The 21,760-nt window shown below is 44.1% G+C and overlaps 1 protein-coding gene across 1 annotated transcript in view; it reads left to right on the forward strand.

Annotated features, from left to right (window-relative positions):
- The window catches only part of T265_09195 (hypothetical protein), a gene marked incomplete at both ends in the record, with an annotated part of 29,670 nt that extends 8,984 nt beyond the window's left edge, over positions 1-20,686 (forward strand). Inside the window, 6 exons of the mRNA XM_009175207.1 lie at positions 245-316; positions 4,091-4,312; positions 6,988-7,065; positions 13,918-14,007; positions 16,475-17,353; positions 20,031-20,686. Of these exons, the coding sequence (XP_009173471.1) occupies positions 245-316; positions 4,091-4,312; positions 6,988-7,065; positions 13,918-14,007; positions 16,475-17,353; positions 20,031-20,210 (1,521 nt within the window). The remainder of the gene's footprint in view (positions 1-244; positions 317-4,090; positions 4,313-6,987; positions 7,066-13,917; positions 14,008-16,474; positions 17,354-20,030) is intronic.
- Positions 20,687-21,760: the final 1,074 nt, after the last annotated feature.

Genomic DNA, 21,760 nt, shown 5'->3' on the forward strand with positions numbered 1-21,760 from the left:
ATTCTATGTTCACCTGAGTGATGGAACTTTGCGATGGCTGACTGTTGGCACGCAGTACTACAACTGATGAAGCAAACAATTAATCGGGTATGGAACCAGTGTCAGCTGGGTGTTTGGGGACCGAATGTGCTGTTCCAAGTTTGATCCGGAAAATTACTATCACGGTCGGTACTTCCAAGTTGTTCTTTTTAAATAGGCCATCCTACGTATCTCTACACTCTGTCTTCATTTGTCCATTCTCCAGGTCCTCGGTTTTAGCGAAGAAAGCGTGGCCCTCTTTATCGCCGTTGTAGGAATACTTTCTTGCATTTCTCAGGTACGTATCGGACAGTTTTCCTCCTCTTTCTGTTATGTGCATACATCTACTCACTGTATTCCTCAACGTTATGGTAAACCGGATGTACTATGTTGAGGACACCTATATCCCTCGTTTAATAGCGTTGACTATCCTCCCGAAGTGGGATACGGTAATTTCCGCTAGATGCACGCATTTCACCACTTATTGAACAGTGAACCTTAACGTAACTTAAACAGAAGATTACAGAAGCGGTCTCTTGTCTGTGTAGTGTCTTCTCTAACAGAATAGACGTGCATCACGACTACAGTGTAAAAGCGTCGCTGGTGCTCAGCTCTAACCAGATGCTCTGTCGGTAAACAAATGCGAACTAAGTTTATTTCGGGCGAGTCATTCAGACACCAGCTACTGCTACTGCATGTTGCACCCGTTTGATCTAACTTTACTCGATGTAACCGTGCGTCGAAAATGACAATCTCAGTGGCTGCTTTGTACCCAAGCATCTCCATCTGAAATGTACTGTCAGTCGCCTAAGCCCGCTCACTGACTCACGGCAGCCTCAACGTATCTAAAGGTATGACCCCAATCAACCAAAGCGAGTTGGTTAGTCAAACCTGTAGGTCGGATAACCCTGAATTAATGCTTTCGACATCTCTGTTGGAACCCTCTTGTCATCAGTGAGTCGCCTACCCAAGACCTGTATCGCGTTCCTTCGATGTTGGCGAAGCTGGACGTTTGTCCATACTGTCTTTTTAGGACTGGGGATATAACGGTGTATCAAAAGCCGTTGTCTTCTTAGAGTGAGGGATAATAGAATTTGCCATTGGTTCAGTGCTCTATCTTCCCCTCCACTGGCAACTCTCAATAGTAACACTATCAATATATAAATGTCACAACTAACTGCGAGGACAACCATTATTGAGTGTGGATACTTGTTTCAGAACTTGTTCCCACCACTCTCCCCTCCTTTCAGTTATATCACAACAAGTGTATGGTGACTGAAAGTCCGATCATTAGCGATAAGTCAGTCACGAATGGATCATCGTAGATAGGCTCATTACTGCCAGTTAGTTTACATTAGGTCAACTGACAACCAATCTACCAAAAGCGAATATAGTGTGCTAGGTTCTCAGCTTTGGACTGTTTGACTCTTGGCGCCTTTTAGGCTAAGCCATTCACATACTCTGAAAGGAATCGATATGAACAGCTGTTGGTTCTTGTTTTAGCGCGTTAACCCCTTGTTTGTGGTATTTCGAGAGAATTGTGGATAAGGAACAGCTAGTGTACCGCAGGTGCAGAAGCAGACTTTATGATTAAATTTTATGGCAAAAATTAAAGATAAAGATAATCGTCCAGTTGTAACACCCTTTCGGTGCCTAGCTGCCATTCCACCTGGAGGAAGCACGAGGGCTGAGATACTGCCAGGTTTCCCGAGCCTAGATAAAGGAAGTCGAGGTGCAGAGGTCGGGTTCGAACCACGAACCTTCTGGTCAGTAAATTCGCGCTCTAAACACTGAACCATCTTGGCATAAGGGTTATCATCAGACATAATTTGGGGCCAAGCTAGGCTTATAGTGTCCCCGATCTAGGAGTACACTGCACTGTAGTGGATTTCTTCACACAAAACAATTTCAACTTTTGGCCTGTTTCCAAATGTTTTTCGATAGCCTTGCTGTATCTTTTGCCCCCATCATGAGGAAACAATCCATAGGAATCTGTCGTTGCATGTTTTTTCTGACGCTGGATTTTCTGCTCATATTTGGTTCTCTTTCAAAATGAATTGCCTACCCACATTTTCTAACCAAGGTTCTCATTGGGGTAGTTATTATACCAACAGCCTCCTTGTCTGTCAATTTCGGTTCCGTTCGTAGTACCAACATCCGATTAGCCTTCACCTACTGTTAAGATCACGTGGACGACAAAGTTAGCCTACAGGTGACAATAGCCATATCGAAGACATTTCACTGGGGGTGAATGGAACGCAATACTTCCGTCTGCTTGCACTCCTACTAATAGCAACCTCCTTCATCTCAGTTTGTACTCGACTGTAAAGATTACTCGTAGGATGTGAAAGCACGGTTTATCACTACCAGTGTGCGCGTGGCACGCCGGATTACATACATACTAAGTACTGATATGTAATGTCTAACTCGTGACAAGTCACCTGAATAAGATATGTTTTTTTGTTTCACGAGTGAAAACTTTGAACCTTCTTTCACAAATGTGTATCAGAGGAAGTTGCAGGATGTGTAACCATAGTCTGACGGTTGAAAATATTTTCACAAGCGACTGTTAATCTGAGGTAGGTGTTGGGAAAACAGCGAAGGGATATTGTTCTAAATTTGGGTATTTCTGATGGGGGAGCTGAGATTTCCTGTGTGACGAAAACGGACACCTTGTAAGGGGAGGCCTGTGGTGTGTTTGAATACCTGAGGATATAGCACAAAAGCCAAAGGAGGATCATTCAATGTTTGGGCGACAGAAATAAGGTAGGGTCTACGTTCAGACAAAGGTAAACGAGCTTATGTTTATCGGTACTGTAAAAACGCGAGGCACACCCACACAGTCGCTTTCTCAGCCAATTGGCATTGTGAACAACCACCTTTGCTTGAGCAACTGCTTAAGTGCTGATGGAATGGCGAAAATAGCCCTTGATTGCCAAGACCGCTTCACCTAACATTGTAATCTCGTAACCATCTCTGAGGTTTCCTCTGTCCTGCTGCACAAACATGCCTACTGTTCCGAAGACATTTTTGACGGCGACCTGGTTAAATCCGACGGTCTATTTTCGTCTGTCAAGTAACAGACGTCTGGGTTGCTCCATACGTGTTACTGTAAGGTCGAATGTAGCTCACAAAGACGCACCAAAGTATTTGACGCTGAAGTAGTACAACTCAATTGACAAACTACTTCCATTTCTCACTACATTCATGTTAACGAGAGACGCAATCATATCTCTCGTTTAAGGTAGCAACTCGTTGAAACTAAAGTAAATTACATATGAGTGTGTTTCGTCAGTTGTGTACAATTTGGTTTTCAAGTGGAACCTAAGTTAGTGAAAACTCCAAGGCTCCAAAAGGGTGAAACCGGTCATGGGCTGTCAGCATCTTTACGAGTAGTGCATTATTCCACCAGTTCCCCACTTTCAGTTTTCCAGTAATTCCAAGTCCAAGTGATTTCGGTTTTGTCAGAGAGGGAGTCATGATAAGCTAGGAGCATAGCGTATCATTTGTGATCGTTATGCACAAATACGCATTAAATTTGGAGAAGAAATCGGTACAGAGAGGGTCGTCAGATTGAGTGAGCAGTGTATACAGTAAAACCCCGCTACAGTTCCCAACCTGCCAAAGCCACCGCCTTCAACCTGTTCCGTCAGCTTTCCCTTGTGGCCGACGTAGGCTGGGTTCTCGCATTTTTGGTGGTAGCAGCAAGAGTAAACTTGTCATTAATTCATCAAGTACGTTGATTTTTTTATCGAGATACATTTGAATTAAGAACCGATCGTCGGAGTTCAACATCCTGAACGGTATCCATCCCTCTGGAACGGTCGATTCCGGTCGTTCTCTTCATAGGTTTTGCTGTGTTATTTGAAATCAAGATGTATGGTGCTCAATGGTTGTCTTTAAATGCTCTTGGAATTTATTTTGTCTTGCCATGATTTCGAATATGACGTCCGTGTGGACTGCTTATTGTCTGTTTCTCCTAGATTTTCCATCATTCTAGTGCCAATGAGCCTTGATGATCTGATTTTCGCACTCATTCGGTCTAACTACTTTCTGATGCGTCACCTTTCAGACGGTTATTCTCGGACTGCTGAATACATGTATGGGGCCCAAACAAGCAATTATTATCGGTCTAGTGTTTGAGGCCATTCAGCTCACGCTATATGGGTTCGCCACACAACCGCTGCTCTTGTGGACTGCCGGTCTGGTTGCTGCTATGGGAACGGTTACTTATCCAGCTCTGAGCGCTTTTGTCTCAAAACATGCCGCAGCTGATCAGCAGGGCGTAGCTCAGGTAGGTTTCCACAGTCCATTCGTTTCAAGTTTTATTTTGACATTTTGGTTCAGTTAGGGTCACTTCTATCTTTACGTACAGTTTTGCTTGCTCAGCGTAGCAACCGATGATTGGGTCAAAGCCAGTTTATTCTTTGATGTGTGTATTTCGTGTGACACGAACACACAGTGCGTAAACACAGCGACTCTGCTTTCACGGATCAAAATGTGTTTCTTGTGCACCGTGCAAGAACGTGGAACATGACGGGATGGAGGACTTTCTGTATTGGTAATGACTATAAAATATAGGTGAAACAGCCACCTTTGATATCCCGGTGTCGTGAGCGTCAAATTCGAGCAAGAGAGAGGAAGTTACTTGCGTCACCGTTTGTACGTGGTGGCGGATTGCTGAAAGTTATTAAGTATGGCATACGTAAACCATACATATACTCCCAAGCTGCATTTTATCCTACATAGTTTGTCCTGAAGAGCCGAAACGAGCCACGCGGCTGCTTCAGCCCTTTAGGCAACATCAACATTGCTCGCCTTACAAATCCCTGAAGAGATTCGAACTCGTAATCTTTCAGATAGGAGCTGAAGCATCACCACTCAGCTACAGTTCATGGGTCAACGAAGTATATAATTCCACCTATCATCAAACCAAGCAATTCATATCACATTCTGGTGTTAACCTGCCCCTCGAAGTTAAGGAGAGAAGGTTCATAGGGTAAGGTGTGTGTGACTTGTAAGCACTTTCGCTTTCAAGCAGATTACTTGTAAGGTCCTTGTCGTTCACTTTGTGGCAAAACACGCAGACGCTGGGGACCTATGTGGACCGCAAAACAATTGCGATGGTTGTGTAGTGCCCTACCAGAACAATTTTAAGGCTAGTTGATCTTTGATCGCAACTGCCAGTTTTTCTACCTTTGTGCATTTTTTATTCACGCCCCTATAGTGTCTCACTGACTGCAACCTTTTTTAACATCGGACATTATGTTTTTGTGTTATGCGACTAATTTGAGACGGGTTTTATCAACGCAAAGCATTTTTATGGATTACTGTTGACACAGTCAGAGCATTTAATGTTTTTTACTATCTGGTTCTAAACAGCCATTGACAAATTAAAGAGGCAGCCACTCTATGACATGAGTGGATGTGATGAATGGTGCTCACTTTCGGCACTGTTGGACCGTTCAAAACACCAACGCATTATGTTAATGTGAGCTCGTATTTTGAGACAAGGTGTACGAGGAAATGCTTAGAGAGAAGCTCAGAATTTGTGGTCGTCAACCGACTTGGCTAGTACAAACTACTATGCAACAAGCCCTCTCTAACAGTTCGAAGTAAACGGTGGTGACGAGAGATAGTCCAGACTACGGTACAAATCCTCTGCTCTGAATTTTTATTACGACCAAAATGCCACCGAGTTTTCTTGCCTCTCTTACTTCATGTTAGATGACGACTGATTTACTCTGTTTCGCGCGGACCTGTGGGTGGACGTAGGTTCACTTTTATCACTTACTCACCACTAATGAACCGATCACCCTGGCCTGGTATTTTGAATCCGTACTAGACATTACTCCTATAATGAACCGATCACCTTGGCCTGGTACTTTGAATCCGTACTAGTGTTACATTACTCCTATTCGCGAGGGACCGCGTTCCAGGGGCAAACAAATCAGACCAAGTCGAAAAGAGCCCAGTCCCGTCACGGCCGATACTGATAGTGCCGACCAGTGAAACTAGGCCGATGACAAACTACTGTGATTTTTTTTTGTCCTTTGAAGATGAACCGGTTATTGGGGACCCACAAAGCGTACCCTGTCCGTTATGTACTTTGTGGAATGAAAAAGGGTTTGGTGCCGTTATGTACTTTGTGGAATGAAAAAGGGCTTAGTGCCTCAAAGACTATCTCCGTTTTTGTGTGGAGTACTGTTCCGTTTTCTTGTCATAAGTTTGGCACCTCGGTGTACGTTTTTGTTCACCGAAAAATGAGATACTCTGCAGAACGGCATTTTCTAGCTTGATTCACAAAGTAAATTTGGAATCAAGAATTAAAGGCGATTTGCAAACGATACACATTTCTTTGTGTTGTTACCGATGTAGCTGTATCCATCCTAAACCTGGCCAGATGTGAAGTTACAAAATTCCTGCGTCAGTGCAGAATAGTGGAGCCTTTTCGTATCCAACATCGGAAAATTTCAACTGAAAATAAAACACTGGAAAATACAAGCGATAGGTTATCTTATCAGTCGTTTGCGTGATAAATTTTAATAAACGCCTTATAAGAAATACTGTTTCTTGATGTGTAGAGCATAACCCTGGTGAAATGCACAAAGTAGGATTCTGAAAGTAATTCGGAAACAAGTAAAATAGCTGGTAAAAGTATGGACAAGTGGAAATGACTTATTGGCAAACGTCAGTCGGACCAACGCCCAGTTCAGAAGAGTTCTTGAGTGGCTTTGCTCTGCCTTTCACTAGGCCAAGATGCCTCTAAATCTTCATCATGATCGGCGTGCCTTCTCATTGGTAGATATTCGGTGTTTCGATCCCATGTTGACCGTGTATTTACTGATAGAGGTTGACTCAAAAATGTTTTCGTGATATTCGTTTCCCGGATCTCGAATTTGTAACTGCCTGGTTCGTTAGCATCACATTAGCTTGTGACATTTAGTGTACCTTGGCGTTTTTTTTCAGGGCCTCGTGACAGGTATTCGCGGTCTATGTGGTGGACTTGGTCCTGCACTGTTTGGGCTGATTTTCTACATATTTCAAGTAAGTTGTGGAGAGTACTGTTTGTACTCCAAAGCCCTGGCTCTCATATTCACAAGTTATGATCAACGCATTGTGATGCCTTTCCCGATTTCCATATCGTGCTACGGCCGACTGATAACAACGTTCGTTCTTTTGGCTTTAGGATCGCACTGCTATTAACCCTTCACACGTACACTCCTGCACCTTTCAACAAGAGCTCTTCCAGTCAGTTCGCCGTTCATCCGGGCATTTGAGTACATCAGCCTAAATGGCTTATGCCAGCACAGAGAACGGTAATCTCTCGGTCGTTCTACTCTAGGGAGGGTTTTGTAAAGACCGACAGTCCGTATATATGCACTTGCGTTGTATGTAGACAAATAACATCGTCTTCGGAAGCTCGTTGCCCGGAAACAGGAAAAGATCACGTAGACAAGCCAAGGAACAACATCTGCGTTCAACTGATTCGTCTAACTTTCACCGGTCGAAACAATATCGCTGCGTCTCCGGCTTTTTTCTTATCCCCTATTCGTGAATTTCTTAAGTTCTCGAATCACGAGCCCGGTAGTTACCATTCCTCAGGACTAGAATCCTGGAACCAGCGTTTGGCGACAAACTGTGTGTGGATCCACAGGTCCCACAGTCAGTAGTGCTCCCTCACCAGTTCTCTAACCTTCATTATGCGATAACTCCAACGGTAACGAGATATTCGGAACGGCTTATCATGACTTTATGGGCACATTTTCTACACCACGCTGATCAGATTACTGGCATACCTGAGTGTCCGTTTCCCACTGTTTCTAGTGCCAGCAAAGAAAGGCTATCTGTGTGATGTCCTTGAACGTTCGTTTGACTAAGCTAACTGAGTTGTAATTGTATTCAGTTGGGCTTCATTGGTAGTTGTTCTAATCCGGTGCAGCTGATCTGGCTGGTTTGCACCAAAGACAAAGCATTATACTCGTATTAGGGATCTTTTGCAGCGCATGCCTTCTTCCGTACTCATCCAACGGACCAGTGCGTTTCCCGCCATCAGAGTGCACGCTGAGCAAATCAGACTTATCTCATGTGCCAAACGAACGCGGTCCAGTTTGATGCGTGTATGTGGTCAAACACTTCGTCTGGTCGTTCACCTAGTCGTTCTACTGACGATGTAAACGTCAGTTGGTTGGTGAAAACGGGGTTCACGCAGCTACGCTCTAAGGGAAAACACTAGTCCAATCAACCGACCCGTGCAGGTTGTTGACGCTTATCGTAACCCTAAGATATCAATCCCAGCACGATCCTCGCGAATCTGATTCCTTCAGTATTTAATCAACCTGCCCTGGTTGTATTCAATATCAAACCGAACTCAACATTAGTTTTCACCGGGTGTCCCTGCTTCTTTTTCGAGGATGCCTGTCATGGCTGACTGCTCGTTTCAGTAAATGGTTTCTGATCCACATTGAGAGGATGTTAGATTTATGCATCTGTGACATTTTCTTGATCCAAGCTAGACTGGCTTAATGCCTTTTAGGCTTGTTGAATCAGACTGTCTTTTATTGTTTACAAAAAACTTATGTCTACCTTCCATCTGGAATGAGCAGTAGCTTCATATATCCACCCAGATGGACTAGCTCTCGAGATGAGGCTTTCGAGAACGATGTGCGGATTGTTTGAATAACTCCAAGTTCATATTGGGCACTTGGTTGTTGGTCTGTTCGTCTAATATGAAAGTTGGATTGCAAACGTTTGGTTACCAGTGGAGTAGACATAGTCAGTGTGGGGTGGGTGATCGTACCGCCTCGGTTGGTGATGACTCGTTTGCAATCCAGCTGCCAAGCTTGGTGAACCGACCAACAACCAAGCGGTGCCCTACGGGATACACATATTTCGCAGCATCACTAACCCCCTTTCTTAGAGTTTCATCAAATCATTTAAAATGGAGTGTGATTCTTCTTTCATGTCAGGCGTTTTTCAGTCTTCTTGAGCTTTCGCTTCCCACTAACCTTTTCCTCCATCCCTCAGACTCCATCATTCAGCCTTTAAGGTTCACATCTAAGTCGTCACATTTTTTTGGCTGCTGGTGTAGGCTTCCGAATATCAGTAGCAGTTTTTGAGCATGATGTGCAGTGTTAGGGCATCCTCTAAAAGGCTCAAGCAATACCGCGATTGCTCACATTATGTTATCTTACGTGAATTTTCACTGACCTTGCTGACAAGTTGGTTTCAAAAGAGACAAAGTTCTAGCTAGTCTATCCCTCCAGGCGTCGCAAAAGGCATGCTCTATCAAAATAACAATCCAAGGTGTGAACCTAACTAAGCATCTTAGCGAGCGAAACACTCGAATTCTCGTACAATACCAGCAGTCGGTGAATCACTTAACTCACTCAAACCGACTCAAATTTGTGTAATGTATTATTTTTTCTGCACTTGCATGTTACCAGTACTTTTCCGGTTCCGTGTCCTGTAGGCTTTCAGGACTTTCGCTACCCGCGGTTTTATTGTATAGCATGTCGTTTTATAACTTAAGGCTGCAACTTACCTTAATCTGCGGTGATGGACATGTCAAAAGTGCGTTACCGCGAATTCAGTTGTTCTTTCTGTTGTATAGCAAGATTATCTCCCTTTCAAACAACGAAATCAAAGTTGTGTAAGGATAGCCTTTCCTGACCTGGCTTTACCAATCGGATGTGGTCCATGACGAACGCCTTTGAGAGTGAAATCCTTTGGATGTTTTTTTTTAAAAAGCCTGGCTTCAGGCGAGCACAGAAAAGGCTACACTGACTTTAGAAAAGAAATTTGGTAGACAGTTGAAATGAAGAGGGATTCTGTTCGTTTTTCTTGCATGGACCGTGTAAATGTGCATGCACTGAAATCGCTACTATTTGTGCTTATAGTTATGTCGTGCCACCGTTTTTTATTGTCACCATTATCGACCTGGGTGGACTTGATTTAAATTAGCTCTTAATTAGCCGTCACGTCCTTGTTTTAACCGTTTCACCCTGGTCTCGTTCACATGACGACCATCGTACGACCATAGTCTCCAGATGTCGTCAGTCAAAAATATCCTTATGAATAGCCACATAAACAGTGGGTTGCACCGCGTGTTTATCATACAAGGTTTTATTGGACCATCGATTAAGTCGTGTGTATGTCTGTTTGTGCCATATCGTGCAGGTGTTGTGTTCAGCCACTTTCACTTGTCGACAAACATACACTTACTGGAGACAGTTGGCACAACAGAGTACTCAAAGGATGACGGAAGTAATCGTTTGACTAATTCATGTTTGTAGATAGGGTGTGTTTGTAATCGCGGGGTTTCAAGCTGCCGTAGCACCATGCCATGCCTCGTGGAAATAGTGTGTCCTAGCACCTTTGACGTTGGTTGTTCTCCATATTTGAAGCTTCGTTGTTAAGTTCGGATAGCAGCCTCTTTTCAGAGAAGTTTAATCGACGACCGGATTTTTTTTAGCCTTCTAGGTTGATACCTTGATCACTAACATCAGATAGCACATCCACACTGTCTTTGTGGAGAGAACCAAAGTATTTTATTCAACTAGTTGTTCCCTTTCTGCTGCTGCGGTGGGCTGACCAATTGTTTTCTGTAGAAAATTCCTCCAGTTCGTCCTGCTCAGTTGAATTTAACTCCAAGAATTACTGGTTGGTTCTTGTATAATTGGTGGACCATATCCAGTGCAGTTCCTTTCCGCGGCAATGAAATTAGGTGGGATTCGATGCCAACAGTGTAGTTCACGGATGGTATGACCAACAGGAACAAGATAATCACGCACTGAACGCAACAGGTTGACCAGTAGACAATAAATCACTCGTGTAGAGCCTCTGTGTTAACTTTTTACTTGAGACTTTCCGTGGGAGAAAAATTCCGGATATCTACTCGAGTTGCATTAGATTTGATGCATAGGCATCCTTGACTACTTTACTGGGCTCCAGATTCTCTGTATTCATTAATGTATGGATTCCTCGGATCTCATCCAGGAAGACTATCTAGCCTAATGTCGTTTGTTCCCAGCCGTTGTACGTCAAACAATTCATAGTGCAAAGCAACACACAACTGATTGTCTCATATGCCCATAGATTGGGATTCCTCAGCTTACCAAAACCATACGGTTATTGTAGTTGATAAAAACTTAGTGTGCATGTCATGTTCGCGATCGTTAATTATGCTAATGTAACCCTCGTTCCCATCCTTCATCCGTAGTTATCAACTGTTCTTTTATCGACCTCTTCCACTGTTTCCAAGTAGCAGTAGTTGTACAATGCATCATCAGTCGAGTATTTGCAACCGCAGAAGGCGCATCCGGGTTGAGTTACCTGCTCAAACAGAGCACACGCGTAGGCCGGAAATATGCGACCGCCCTCCATTTGGATATAAGATAGCTGAAGAACGCGTTACAAACCGTTTCTATTACCGTTTTAGCAAGTGTTTGGCTTCGTTCACCGCTTGGCGGCCATGCTGCTCATGGGAAACGGGAACGTGTAACTGAAATGCACTGGATTGTGATTCGCACCCGAAACCCCAAAAAAATGTCCACAGCGTGAGCAAACTTTGAACCCCTCTCCCCATGTGTTCACAGTTTCGGTTGTTCACCACACACTTGCTCTCCATACTACATGAACCTTCTCTCTACGACCCGTCATGGACAATGCAATTTGAACACCACAGACCATCGACTGCTATTCTCTTAGCCACAATGAATTAGCGGGAATAAAGACAAAGTCCTAAATTGAAGTTGATATCATGGAGAAAACTTTCAAGGTTTTTTGTCGGTACTATGTAAATCCATCTACAAATTCTTGTATTCGATGTGGAACACCGAGTTTTACCTCATGGATTAGACTCCCCCTTCTGGTGCTGAAAAAAACGGTACTTGCGCACCATCAGTGCATTAACCAGATGGATATCGCAGCCGTCCTTTCAGAAGCTCATGAGAGTTTTATATTGGACTGAACCAGAAAGATTTCCATCAGAACTAAATATCCGTGCCTTGCCACGCCCCAAACAGCCACCAGCCGATTGAAGTTTTTCCACGTGGAAAGCAGATTTGCTCTGGAAAAAACCGGTTTGAGTTTTCCGTGATGTATTTTGCGTTTTAGTACGGCTCTGTAACTACCAGATGTAGGTTTTCTATATCCCAAATGGAAGGCATCGCAGAGGCTTAACAGTGTTCCGCTGTCTCCCTCGAGGCTCACTGAGGTACAGAAGAAGAGAGATCAGAGTTATAAGCAGACCAGTGGGATGATGATTGTCGTAAGCACATTGCTGATATTGCTACTGCTCATGGTTCATTGATTGGTTACGCTGATTGTGTTAACATGTGAATAATACTTCATTTTCTAGTTTGTTCTACGCCAAACCTAGTGAAATCAATCACGATACTGTATCTTTCCTTTTTGAAGGAAATACTTTCACGCAGCTATGAGCGTCGGTCATCCTACTTGATATGCGGCTAGTTTTCAGTTAACGCCACAAACGGTTCGACTGAGGTAGTCTAACTCTTGTCTGCACATCAATCTACCTCGTATTTTTGCTCTGGATGACTATCCGTACTTGACCTGTTTTCAGGAATTATGAGTTTTTAAATGCTTGCATTGAATTTCATTCCATGAAACCAATGCAACGCACTGCAATTACCTCATAACGGTCATTCCTTCCCCATCTTAGGATAGTGAGAAAGCCTGCGGAAACCATGAACTCTAGAAAACCTAGCCGGCTGAGAGCTATAATCCATTTCAAAGTTGTTTGTGTGTGTATGCTTGAGTTATTCGATTCCAAAGATATAGAGCAAGCTTTCGGCCGAAGAACTATATTTTCTGTTCAACTTCAGTTGACTCGACGTGGTCTTCAAGCAGGTTCTACTGTCGCTGGTATTAGCCTTTTACCAACGATTTGGATGTCCTTCATTGCACCTTCTAACTAGGCCTGTTAGACTCCAGAAGCTTGTTAACGTGTATCTAGTTGTTCGTGTAACGTAATACGCTGCGCATTAACCTTTTTCAACTGTAGATTTCGTCTGACCAACTAGTTTAACGAGTGTTTCATCCTTAGTGTGTATCTTCAGCCGTGTGCGCCGCTGATTGCCTTCGGCCGGAGTAGTTATCATATGGCATAAGGTGACAATAAAGATTATCACCTGTAACTGGGTAACATATCGCGAATACACACATGCACAGCAAGCTGCATTCATGAATTCTGTTGTAAATAACGGCCTCATTGCGAGCTGATGAGCGCAAAAATTACAAGGGGTATCGCGGTAGTTAAAGCTCACTTTCGACCTTGAATCCAGACTGTCCGATTGACGTTAGGTGAACACTCATAACCGTCTGCCGTTCCCGAATCGCTTAGCTACTTGAACGTCCAATCGGTTGCTGATTTTTCTAGCCCGAATGTTTGACAGCTTTCCCACTGCGGTTTCGGTGGGGATTCGTCGGTCTCAGTAGGTTTTGGGCCTTCTGAGGCTATTTTCAGAAATATGACAGGTTTCTGTGTAACTTGACGCGGAGTTTATAAGTCAGCACTCGGTCGATTGTAAATTAGACGGTAGGTCAGTCCCCTAAGGACTTGTCACTCACGGAGCCAAGTGCCACTGTGTCGTGTGGTGTGATGTGCACTACACTCTTGAAGATCAGTGGCTCAATGTCGTATATGAGCTCAGGTTGAGCACACGCACGGTGCCAAGTAGCCCTTGCAAATAAACACGATTATTTGCGAATGCTTTGTTCCCGGTGACTGTAACAACGTGTGGGTTGTTCGCCTTACACGCTATTATCTGATTTTCGTTTTTTCATTGGTTCACTGAACTTTTGACCTGTGAAGCTGATTGGCATAGTGTCCTCAGACTCGTTCACACTGTGAAACCGGAGTGCTTTTCATTACAGGTTGACCTGAATACCCAAACATCAACCTCCGAGTCAGTCAGCACAAAGGCTAATCTTGTGGTAACCAGCTATCCGCAGCCAATTCAAGATGTGAGTGGTGTTTTTTCCGTAATCTCTCATCTCTGTTTTTCAGCCTTACCCTTTTTCTCTAGTCACCAAATCAACTTTCGAATGAACATTGAAATTAGCTGCACTAGAGAGGTTGCCCTCTGTGAAGGGACGACAATCCCACTTGTATTTTGATTGCCTTTATTTTTTTTGTCCCAGAGATTAACTGAAAATTTATTTCATGCAGAAGGTCATCAGAGAACTTATGTGTTCATCGGCCCAGTCCCCCATAGTTCCAGTTTGTTCGTCACCACGTCAGTTAGGCTACCGATTAGTTCATCATTCCGCGACACTTTTCGTTGTTTACCCTTTTGATATACCTGGTGAAAAATGTACACGACTTCATAGAGTCTCCATTCCGAAAGTTTGTGTATGTTGCATCCATCTATCTAATCTTATCTAAGACACGCAGGTCAATGTGCCACCGAGTTTGTTCGGCGTTGCATTCAAGTACTCGGAGGTGTGGCCTGGGTAGTGCTGTCTCACTTAGTGCATTAGGTATTTGACTCGCGCCCTAACCCTAACTAGGTGTGGAAGACACGCACTACTCCTCTTGATGATCGTGCCACAGCGGTTGGTTTTACCAGTTACATGCAGTTGCATCATCGTACCATGTATACTGAATCCTCGTACTGGTATTACCCATGAGGTTTTCTGCTGTGTTTAACTTACACTGATGTGAACCTATAGGATCCGGAAATTCTGGCACAAAATTCACTGGCCAGTGTTTTCCAGAGCCATGTCAGATCGTCTGTGTTGCCGTTTATTACAGTGCATCGGAATTCTCCTGACCAGAACTATCTGTACTGTCTTGGCTTGAAGCTGGAAAAAACCTTTCCAGGTTTTAATACTTTACAGGCAACTCTGAATGACCGAGTGAACGAAAAAGATATTCTTTTTTCAGAGTTAGCAACCGTAGTAATTACGTCAGAAGTAAAGTAGATGGTCAGTTTGGTTTTTCGGAATCGAACCGAGGTCTAACCCTTTGGTCCCATGAGTCGCTGTCTAACAAAATAGTACTTGCAGATGAGACGTTTTGACCTGCGTCAACCTGTGTTTGTTAACGTCGAACCAACAGTACGGCTGTATTCGAGTACCTATTCTCGAAAAATACACAGATTAGAAACCACTCTCCAGAAGTCTTGAGTTTGGACGTAACTGGACATCAAGACTGATGAAACAAGCCTTCATAAAACAACCCATAAGTCACAAAATAAGTCTGCTTCATTAAAGTGTCTGTTGCGAAAAGAACCTGAGATAGCTCTGGAACAAAGGCGTTTTTTGAAAGGCCACGATCCCAAGATCGAAGCCACTTGGCTAGTTCAACCCGGTCATCTGGTCTTTGAAGTTAATTGTGAAGCATGTGCATCAGTTTACCAAAACCCACGCCGAACGCTTTTATCTTGTGGTGAGTTAGTTGAGCCGTTCATATCGTTTGGTGTCCTGGCATTATGGTAGCCCCGTACGCATGAGTTCACCAGTAGAAATTGACGTCTGCGACTTCGTATTTATCTCCAAGCATTGATACAACTGATGTTGTTCTCTCAGGTTTTAGATTTTTCAATGTGTCATCTTGCAAACAGCTCACACACCTGAAACATCAGTGTCAACACCGATGTTGCTGTTTGTGATGAGGGTGAAAAAACCCACAATATCGTGCGATAGTGTTAATTCTACTCTCTCGTTTCTTTGTGCGAAACGCCATTCGGAAGCAGTCAATCTACTTCTTACTTCGCAGTATTGCTTATTTTGAGGTTCGACCCAGAACAGAGCCGGAATGAAACAAGGCTTTGAAGCATTTTTGTGAAACAGTTAGGACTATCAAATGAATGAAGTTTCGATATCTCACGAACTATGTTGAGTAATCCAATGTTGTCCACGCTTTTCACCCTCGAATTTCGAGAGCGAGTCGTTTCCTTGCCCAAATCTCCATCCTCTGCGCACTTCAGCCTTCACTGGATTCTTTCTTGATACGTTCTTTGTTTTGGATTATGCCTCTCCCCAGACAATAACTACTGTCCTGTATTGCTCTGACACAGTCCTGATATTTTCGGTGAATTGCAAACAAACCCAGGGAGACCCCAGCAGTAAACTAACTCCACTTCCATTCCACTGTTTTGGATGCGTAAAACTCAATCCATTCCACTTTTTTCGATGAGTAAAATGAGATCAAGGCCAAAAGTAGAAGCATCAATGACTCGCACTGCAGTCATTTTGTTTTCTGTCTGGGTTTCTCACCACAGTAAGATGCAGAATCTTGATTATTCCCACTAAGGATGGAACAGTTGTACAATGCTTCTCAACATATATTGGTTTCGCTTACACAGTGGTATCTCCCAAGTTCCCTCATGCTAACGTAGTTTTGGTAAGCCACTTTTAGTCATTAATTTTATTTGAGATAATGGACATAACTTTATTCCATGACTCTTTCTACCCGTTCACTTTTCAGAAAATTCTTCCTGGTCCGCCGTTTGCATTTGGAGCCGTTTTAGTACTTCTCGCTATTTTCGTCGCATGGTTTATTCCAGAAAATCCCAAAACTCCTGCTGCGGTACAGTCGGGTGGATCATTTTTTGGAGGTGAAGGCGGTACGGTTGACTCTCTCTTAGGCAATACCTCATACGATCGCAATATTTTGAGACGGCCTTCGCCTGCAACGGAATCATCATGCGATCTTGTATCTGGTGACTGCCATGATTGTGCAACGTTTTTGTTAGATGTGAAGCCTCATCCAAAACACTTCCATACAGGCGAAAAAGAGCACTTTGCGACAGCAGTTGGTGAACCTGGACTTTGGGATAGACTATTTTCCAGCTGGTCTGATCGTCGTCGTCCGCTTGCGGTGCGACGTTCCAATCGTCTGTTTCGTCAGCCTACCGTATCGTTTACACGGGCTCACTTTGTTGAACCTTTTCGACGTCTTTTGACAGGTTTCTCCAGTGGTCGAACCATTATTGGTTCTGATGTGCCCCAACTCACGGTTCTACCCAGTCAGTATACCGACGGGGCCACATTAGATGTTTTCGGCTCCAGTGACTTGTTGCGCAACAAACCGCATCAGATCCAATCTCGTCACGAAACAGAAGCAGCCGATCTGAGCAACTACCGAAGTCATAACCTCAAGCATTTTCTGACTAGCCCCTCTTCCGAAGCAGATGTATTCACCGCACGTCGCTTCGATGTGTCCCACAAGAACCATGCTTTTTCAGCGTCACCCGAAGCTGCGGAACACAAGAGTCTTCTGTCAGCTCCGTTTAGCGATGTGAACATGCAACCTGTATCACTTGAGGTTTCCACCCCTTTGGACACACTCACGCGTGCCCCATCAGTAGTTTCATCTTGATCTGCACTTACACAGCTCCAGTTGTTTTGGTAAGTCCACCTCACGTCCTATGCTCACTTGAATAACGTTCTGTCTGACTGTTGTTTTTACCCGGGACAAAATCGCTCAGTGGTTGGAGCGCGAATTTACTGACCGGAAGGTACGTGGTTCGAACCCGACCTTTACATCTCGACTTCCCCTGTTCAGGTTCGGGCAACCTGGTAGCCCTCGTACTTCAGGTGGCATGGCAGCTAGGCACTGAAAGGGTGTCATGCTTGAAAGGTTTCCTTGTTTCTACCCCTAAGTCTTTTCCAAATGTTACGCCGCCGATCAAATGCGCAGTAAATTTCACCCAGCACTGTGATAATGAATACACGTATTTGATCTCAATGGTGAGACTATCATATATTTTTCGTCCTTCAAATTAGTGGCACTGTCCACCTTCGTGCGCACCGCACACAAGAATCAATAAATATCGATCATCATTTGGTGCGTTCGGGTACACAATGGAAGTCGATAGTGCAATTTCACTCACATGGTCGATTGTAGGATGTGTTGACTATACGTGTGGAGTGTCACCTCTTAGGCTTACTTTTACTGTCTAATCCCACTTATCAGCTTGTCCGGTCAGCAAGATAACGGTGATACTGAGATAACCGCTTTTAAAATAAAGGTTCCGTACTGTCACTTCAGCATGTTGCTGTCGTATGACAGTGTCAGGAGGGTTCCTTTTCTGTTGAATTGTTCTTTTTATGACGACGAACGCAGTATCGCGCTCCGACTGGCGGATTGAATTATTTAGCTTTTTTGAAGCCTCTGGTGTGTCTATGAAGTCTCGTTCGTGTGGTGCCAAAAAGACACCGGGAGCATTTGTCTAGGTTGTTGAGAAACTAATTATATCATAATTAGACTAATCGTTATATATATTATACGTTTTGGTATGAAAATTTATTGTTCCGGAAGTAACACCGAGGAGCGGCTGCTACATCAACTGAATTATTGTGTCTTTAGAATTTTATCGTGGTACTTTGCTTTTCAATTGAACTGTGTGTGGGTGGTTGCCAGCGCCCTCGTTTCCTGCCTTGAAAGCGAATATGTTAGCGAAACAAGACCGGAAGATCACAATATCGTATTCGTCGTGTGTTGCAAGGAGCATAACGTCTTACCTACATCCTTGAGCCACCGAATGCACCCTTGGCTTGTGCCCGAATAACTTTCTTGGTGGCCAAGTCATTTGTCAAACAGAACTCAATTTCTGGGAAAGTAAATCTTCTTTTCAGGAAAGAAAACTTAGCAACTCCATCGGTATGCGAGGAAAACCGTGGGACTGGTCCCTTGAAAGAAAGGTGCTTCATGACAATGCATAGTAAGCAAGACAAAACTAATCAATAATAATTATACAGAAACTAAGTACTGTTAATTGTGTCGTGCTACGAACTGTTGAATTTCGCGATAAGTAAGAGGGCTGTAAGCGCAGAGGCAAGTCTGACCACTGAGTCGTTACAAATGCTGATTTTTATGGAAACGAGCGCATCTAGTCACGGTTCTGAACTCCCAGTATCTAGAAGCTCCAGCATTTGTACCATCAGAGTGAGAGGTCTAAGTAGCTCAAACTGGGTGGATAATCTTGCAGTTGTATGTTGTGATTCATCTTGCCAGTGACAGCGTTCTCCGAAATTCTAATTGCGGACCTCAGTCGATGAACCCGCTAGTCTTCACCAAACGGTCTTTTATTCAACAGACGTCGGTGTTCACGGAAGACGTGGAATCTATCACTGGTAAATATACTACATGCATTTGTCTTTCTATGGTCACTACTTGACACCAAGTAACTATTTGCATCTGACAGCGACCATGCCCTCATATGCCGACAAATGAGCCAAACCAGCTCAGTAGGAAAAGAAAGCGTTCAGCTGTAGCACCCTTCCGGTGCCTAGCTGCCTTGCCACCCGAAGGAAGCACGAGGGCTGGGATACTGCCAGTTTGCCCAAGCCTAGACGGGGGAAGTCGAGTGGCGGAGGTCGGATTCGAACCGCGGACCTTCTGGTCACAGTTTGCCCAAGCCTAGACAGGGGAAGTCGAGTGGCGGAGGTCGGATTCGAACCACGGACCTTCCGGTCAGTAAATTCGCGCTCTAACCACTTGGGCCATCTCGCCCAGTTCAGTGCAGCCTGCCTGCTACTCAAGAGGTAGCAGCTTGCTCAATCCAACGATTTTGTTCGCGTTTCAGACGCCACCCTGACTTGTTCGACATGTAGTAGTATTTACCAATTTCTCGCGCCTCTACTCCCGCCTAACTCTCTAGAACTCAGTTCTACCACGCCCTATTAGTTATAGTTGAATCCCTGCAACACCTTAAGCGCTATCGAGCAGTTATATTACCCTGTTGCTTTAGACTGTCGAAATTGTACTTTTGTGCTAGGCCGCTCGTATCCAGTCAGAAGTGACAGTTTGGAACAGCCATGCGTGTTTTCCTGACTTTTACGTGTCTATGTTTGCTACTTCTACCATTTTCCAACTCTTGATTGCGCTCAGTATCATGCAGAAAACATTCTGTCTTATTCTGTCATTTGTCTTGCTGGGCCACACCTCTCAACCCCGGTTACTCTATGCATTATTGAAGTCAACCCAATGTTAAGTCGACAGCCGTCATATTGGCGATGTTTTTGTCTCTCCACTTCAGATATTCTCAGTCTTTTTCAAACGTCCTTCGCGATGTTGGAGCTTGTCTTATGCTGATCCAATACCCAAGCTGAATCGTGTAATTTTATCCAGAGATCTCGAGCTTCTCTCCATTTCTTTGTATCCGTCGTCATCCACCCACTCCATAGTGGGTCAAGCCAGCGGTGTTCTACTTTACTAAACTCAGCGTGAATTAGTGAGACTTTTAGGTTTTCCTAAGTTCCGATGCACAATTCCGTCGAGATGCAAGCAGTGTTCCAGTTGCGCCTTCTCTCCACAACATGTGTGATCCTGGATTCGCGCTCACTGTACTCTGTCGGCATCAGGCATGTCACGTGATTAGTTCGGTACAGATGCAAGGCATGTAAAATCACATCTGTTTGTCTCCTTGTTTGCGCCTTCCTCACTACTACTGCATGCAGTGATCACAGCTATTTAGTCACAACTATTTGTTCTAATATTTGTACAAAAATCTGAATATCGGTCTCGGACGTGTTCGATGTACACACTATTTCTGGTCTCCAATATAAATGTTATTTGCCAACGACTGATTCGCTCTTCTGTGAACCAGGGTCAGTTTACCTCATTTTTTTTATTTCGGCTGCTCCCAACTACTGATGCCTACGCATCAGTATGGGCACAAGTTACATTTCCGAGATGGTAGTTCCAAGGCAGTAGGTTATTTTTGATGTCCCATTACAATAAGGACTTGACTGCTGTTTTCGATTAGGGATCAGTCCTGCTCGAGCGATGTTGCAACCCCCCCCCCTCTAATGAGTAATATTACTATGCCACCATCAGAATCATTGGAAGAAACAGATATGATAGTTCGTACGATATTATGATGTGCGTGAGATTTTTCAGATCTGATTTGCCTTCATCGTTATGGTTGTTTCTGTTTTGATTGATGCTGAAAATCACTGTGCTGTAGTTACCTTGCGACTCAACAGGAATGGCCTTCGAGTGGTCCGAAACGGAACTTGCATCCTTGATGGAGCGAGCTCCTAAAGCGGTTAAGCTCCCCTCACACTTGCAAACTCAATAGGTTTCCCAACATCGCCCGCTACTCCGTGAGGTGAAACTTCAAAAGCAAAGGTGACCCGCAAGTTATCAGTGTGCACCAATTGATTTTTCCTCACTTGTTTTAAGCCCCGAAAGTAGAGGACGACGGTCTTGTTCGTTGGGTTTTGATCCATCACTCTCTCAGTCCACCAAGCATTGACCAGCCACCATTTCGCATCCCCTCACACATCCACCTATTCCGGTCTCGTTTTCGGAGCAATACAGCAAGAGGAATTATCCCCGTGTAGGCAGTCCCTTGGAAACACAAGTGGGCATCGTGTCCTACTTGAGTATCATTATGCGGTGAGATTCCTAATGACGTGGCCCGAACCCAGCGGCCGATTACCAATGTTCCGAATTAACCACTTTAAGGAAGAGATCAAGAGAACCAAGATTGAGTTGCTCGACCACTATTCGACAAACGTGGGCAGAGAAGCCCATTCAACGGTACAAGTAAAATTGAACCATAGTTTGTGTAAACCTAACGGGTAAATTTGCCCCATAAGTGCTCCACCAAAAACGCATGCAGAAATCAACGATACTTGGGAATGAATTTTTATTTCAACGATTTCCAAAATCTGGAATATGCCTTGATGAATTAATAACCAGACATTCCAACGTGTTCTGTGTTATATCCATCCATCCGTTCATTCCATCAAACCGATTGGA

Source organism: Opisthorchis viverrini (genome assembly GCF_000715545.1).
Source record: "Opisthorchis viverrini unplaced genomic scaffold opera_v5_260, whole genome shotgun sequence".
Lineage (NCBI taxonomy): Eukaryota > Metazoa > Platyhelminthes > Trematoda > Opisthorchiida > Opisthorchiidae > Opisthorchis > Opisthorchis viverrini.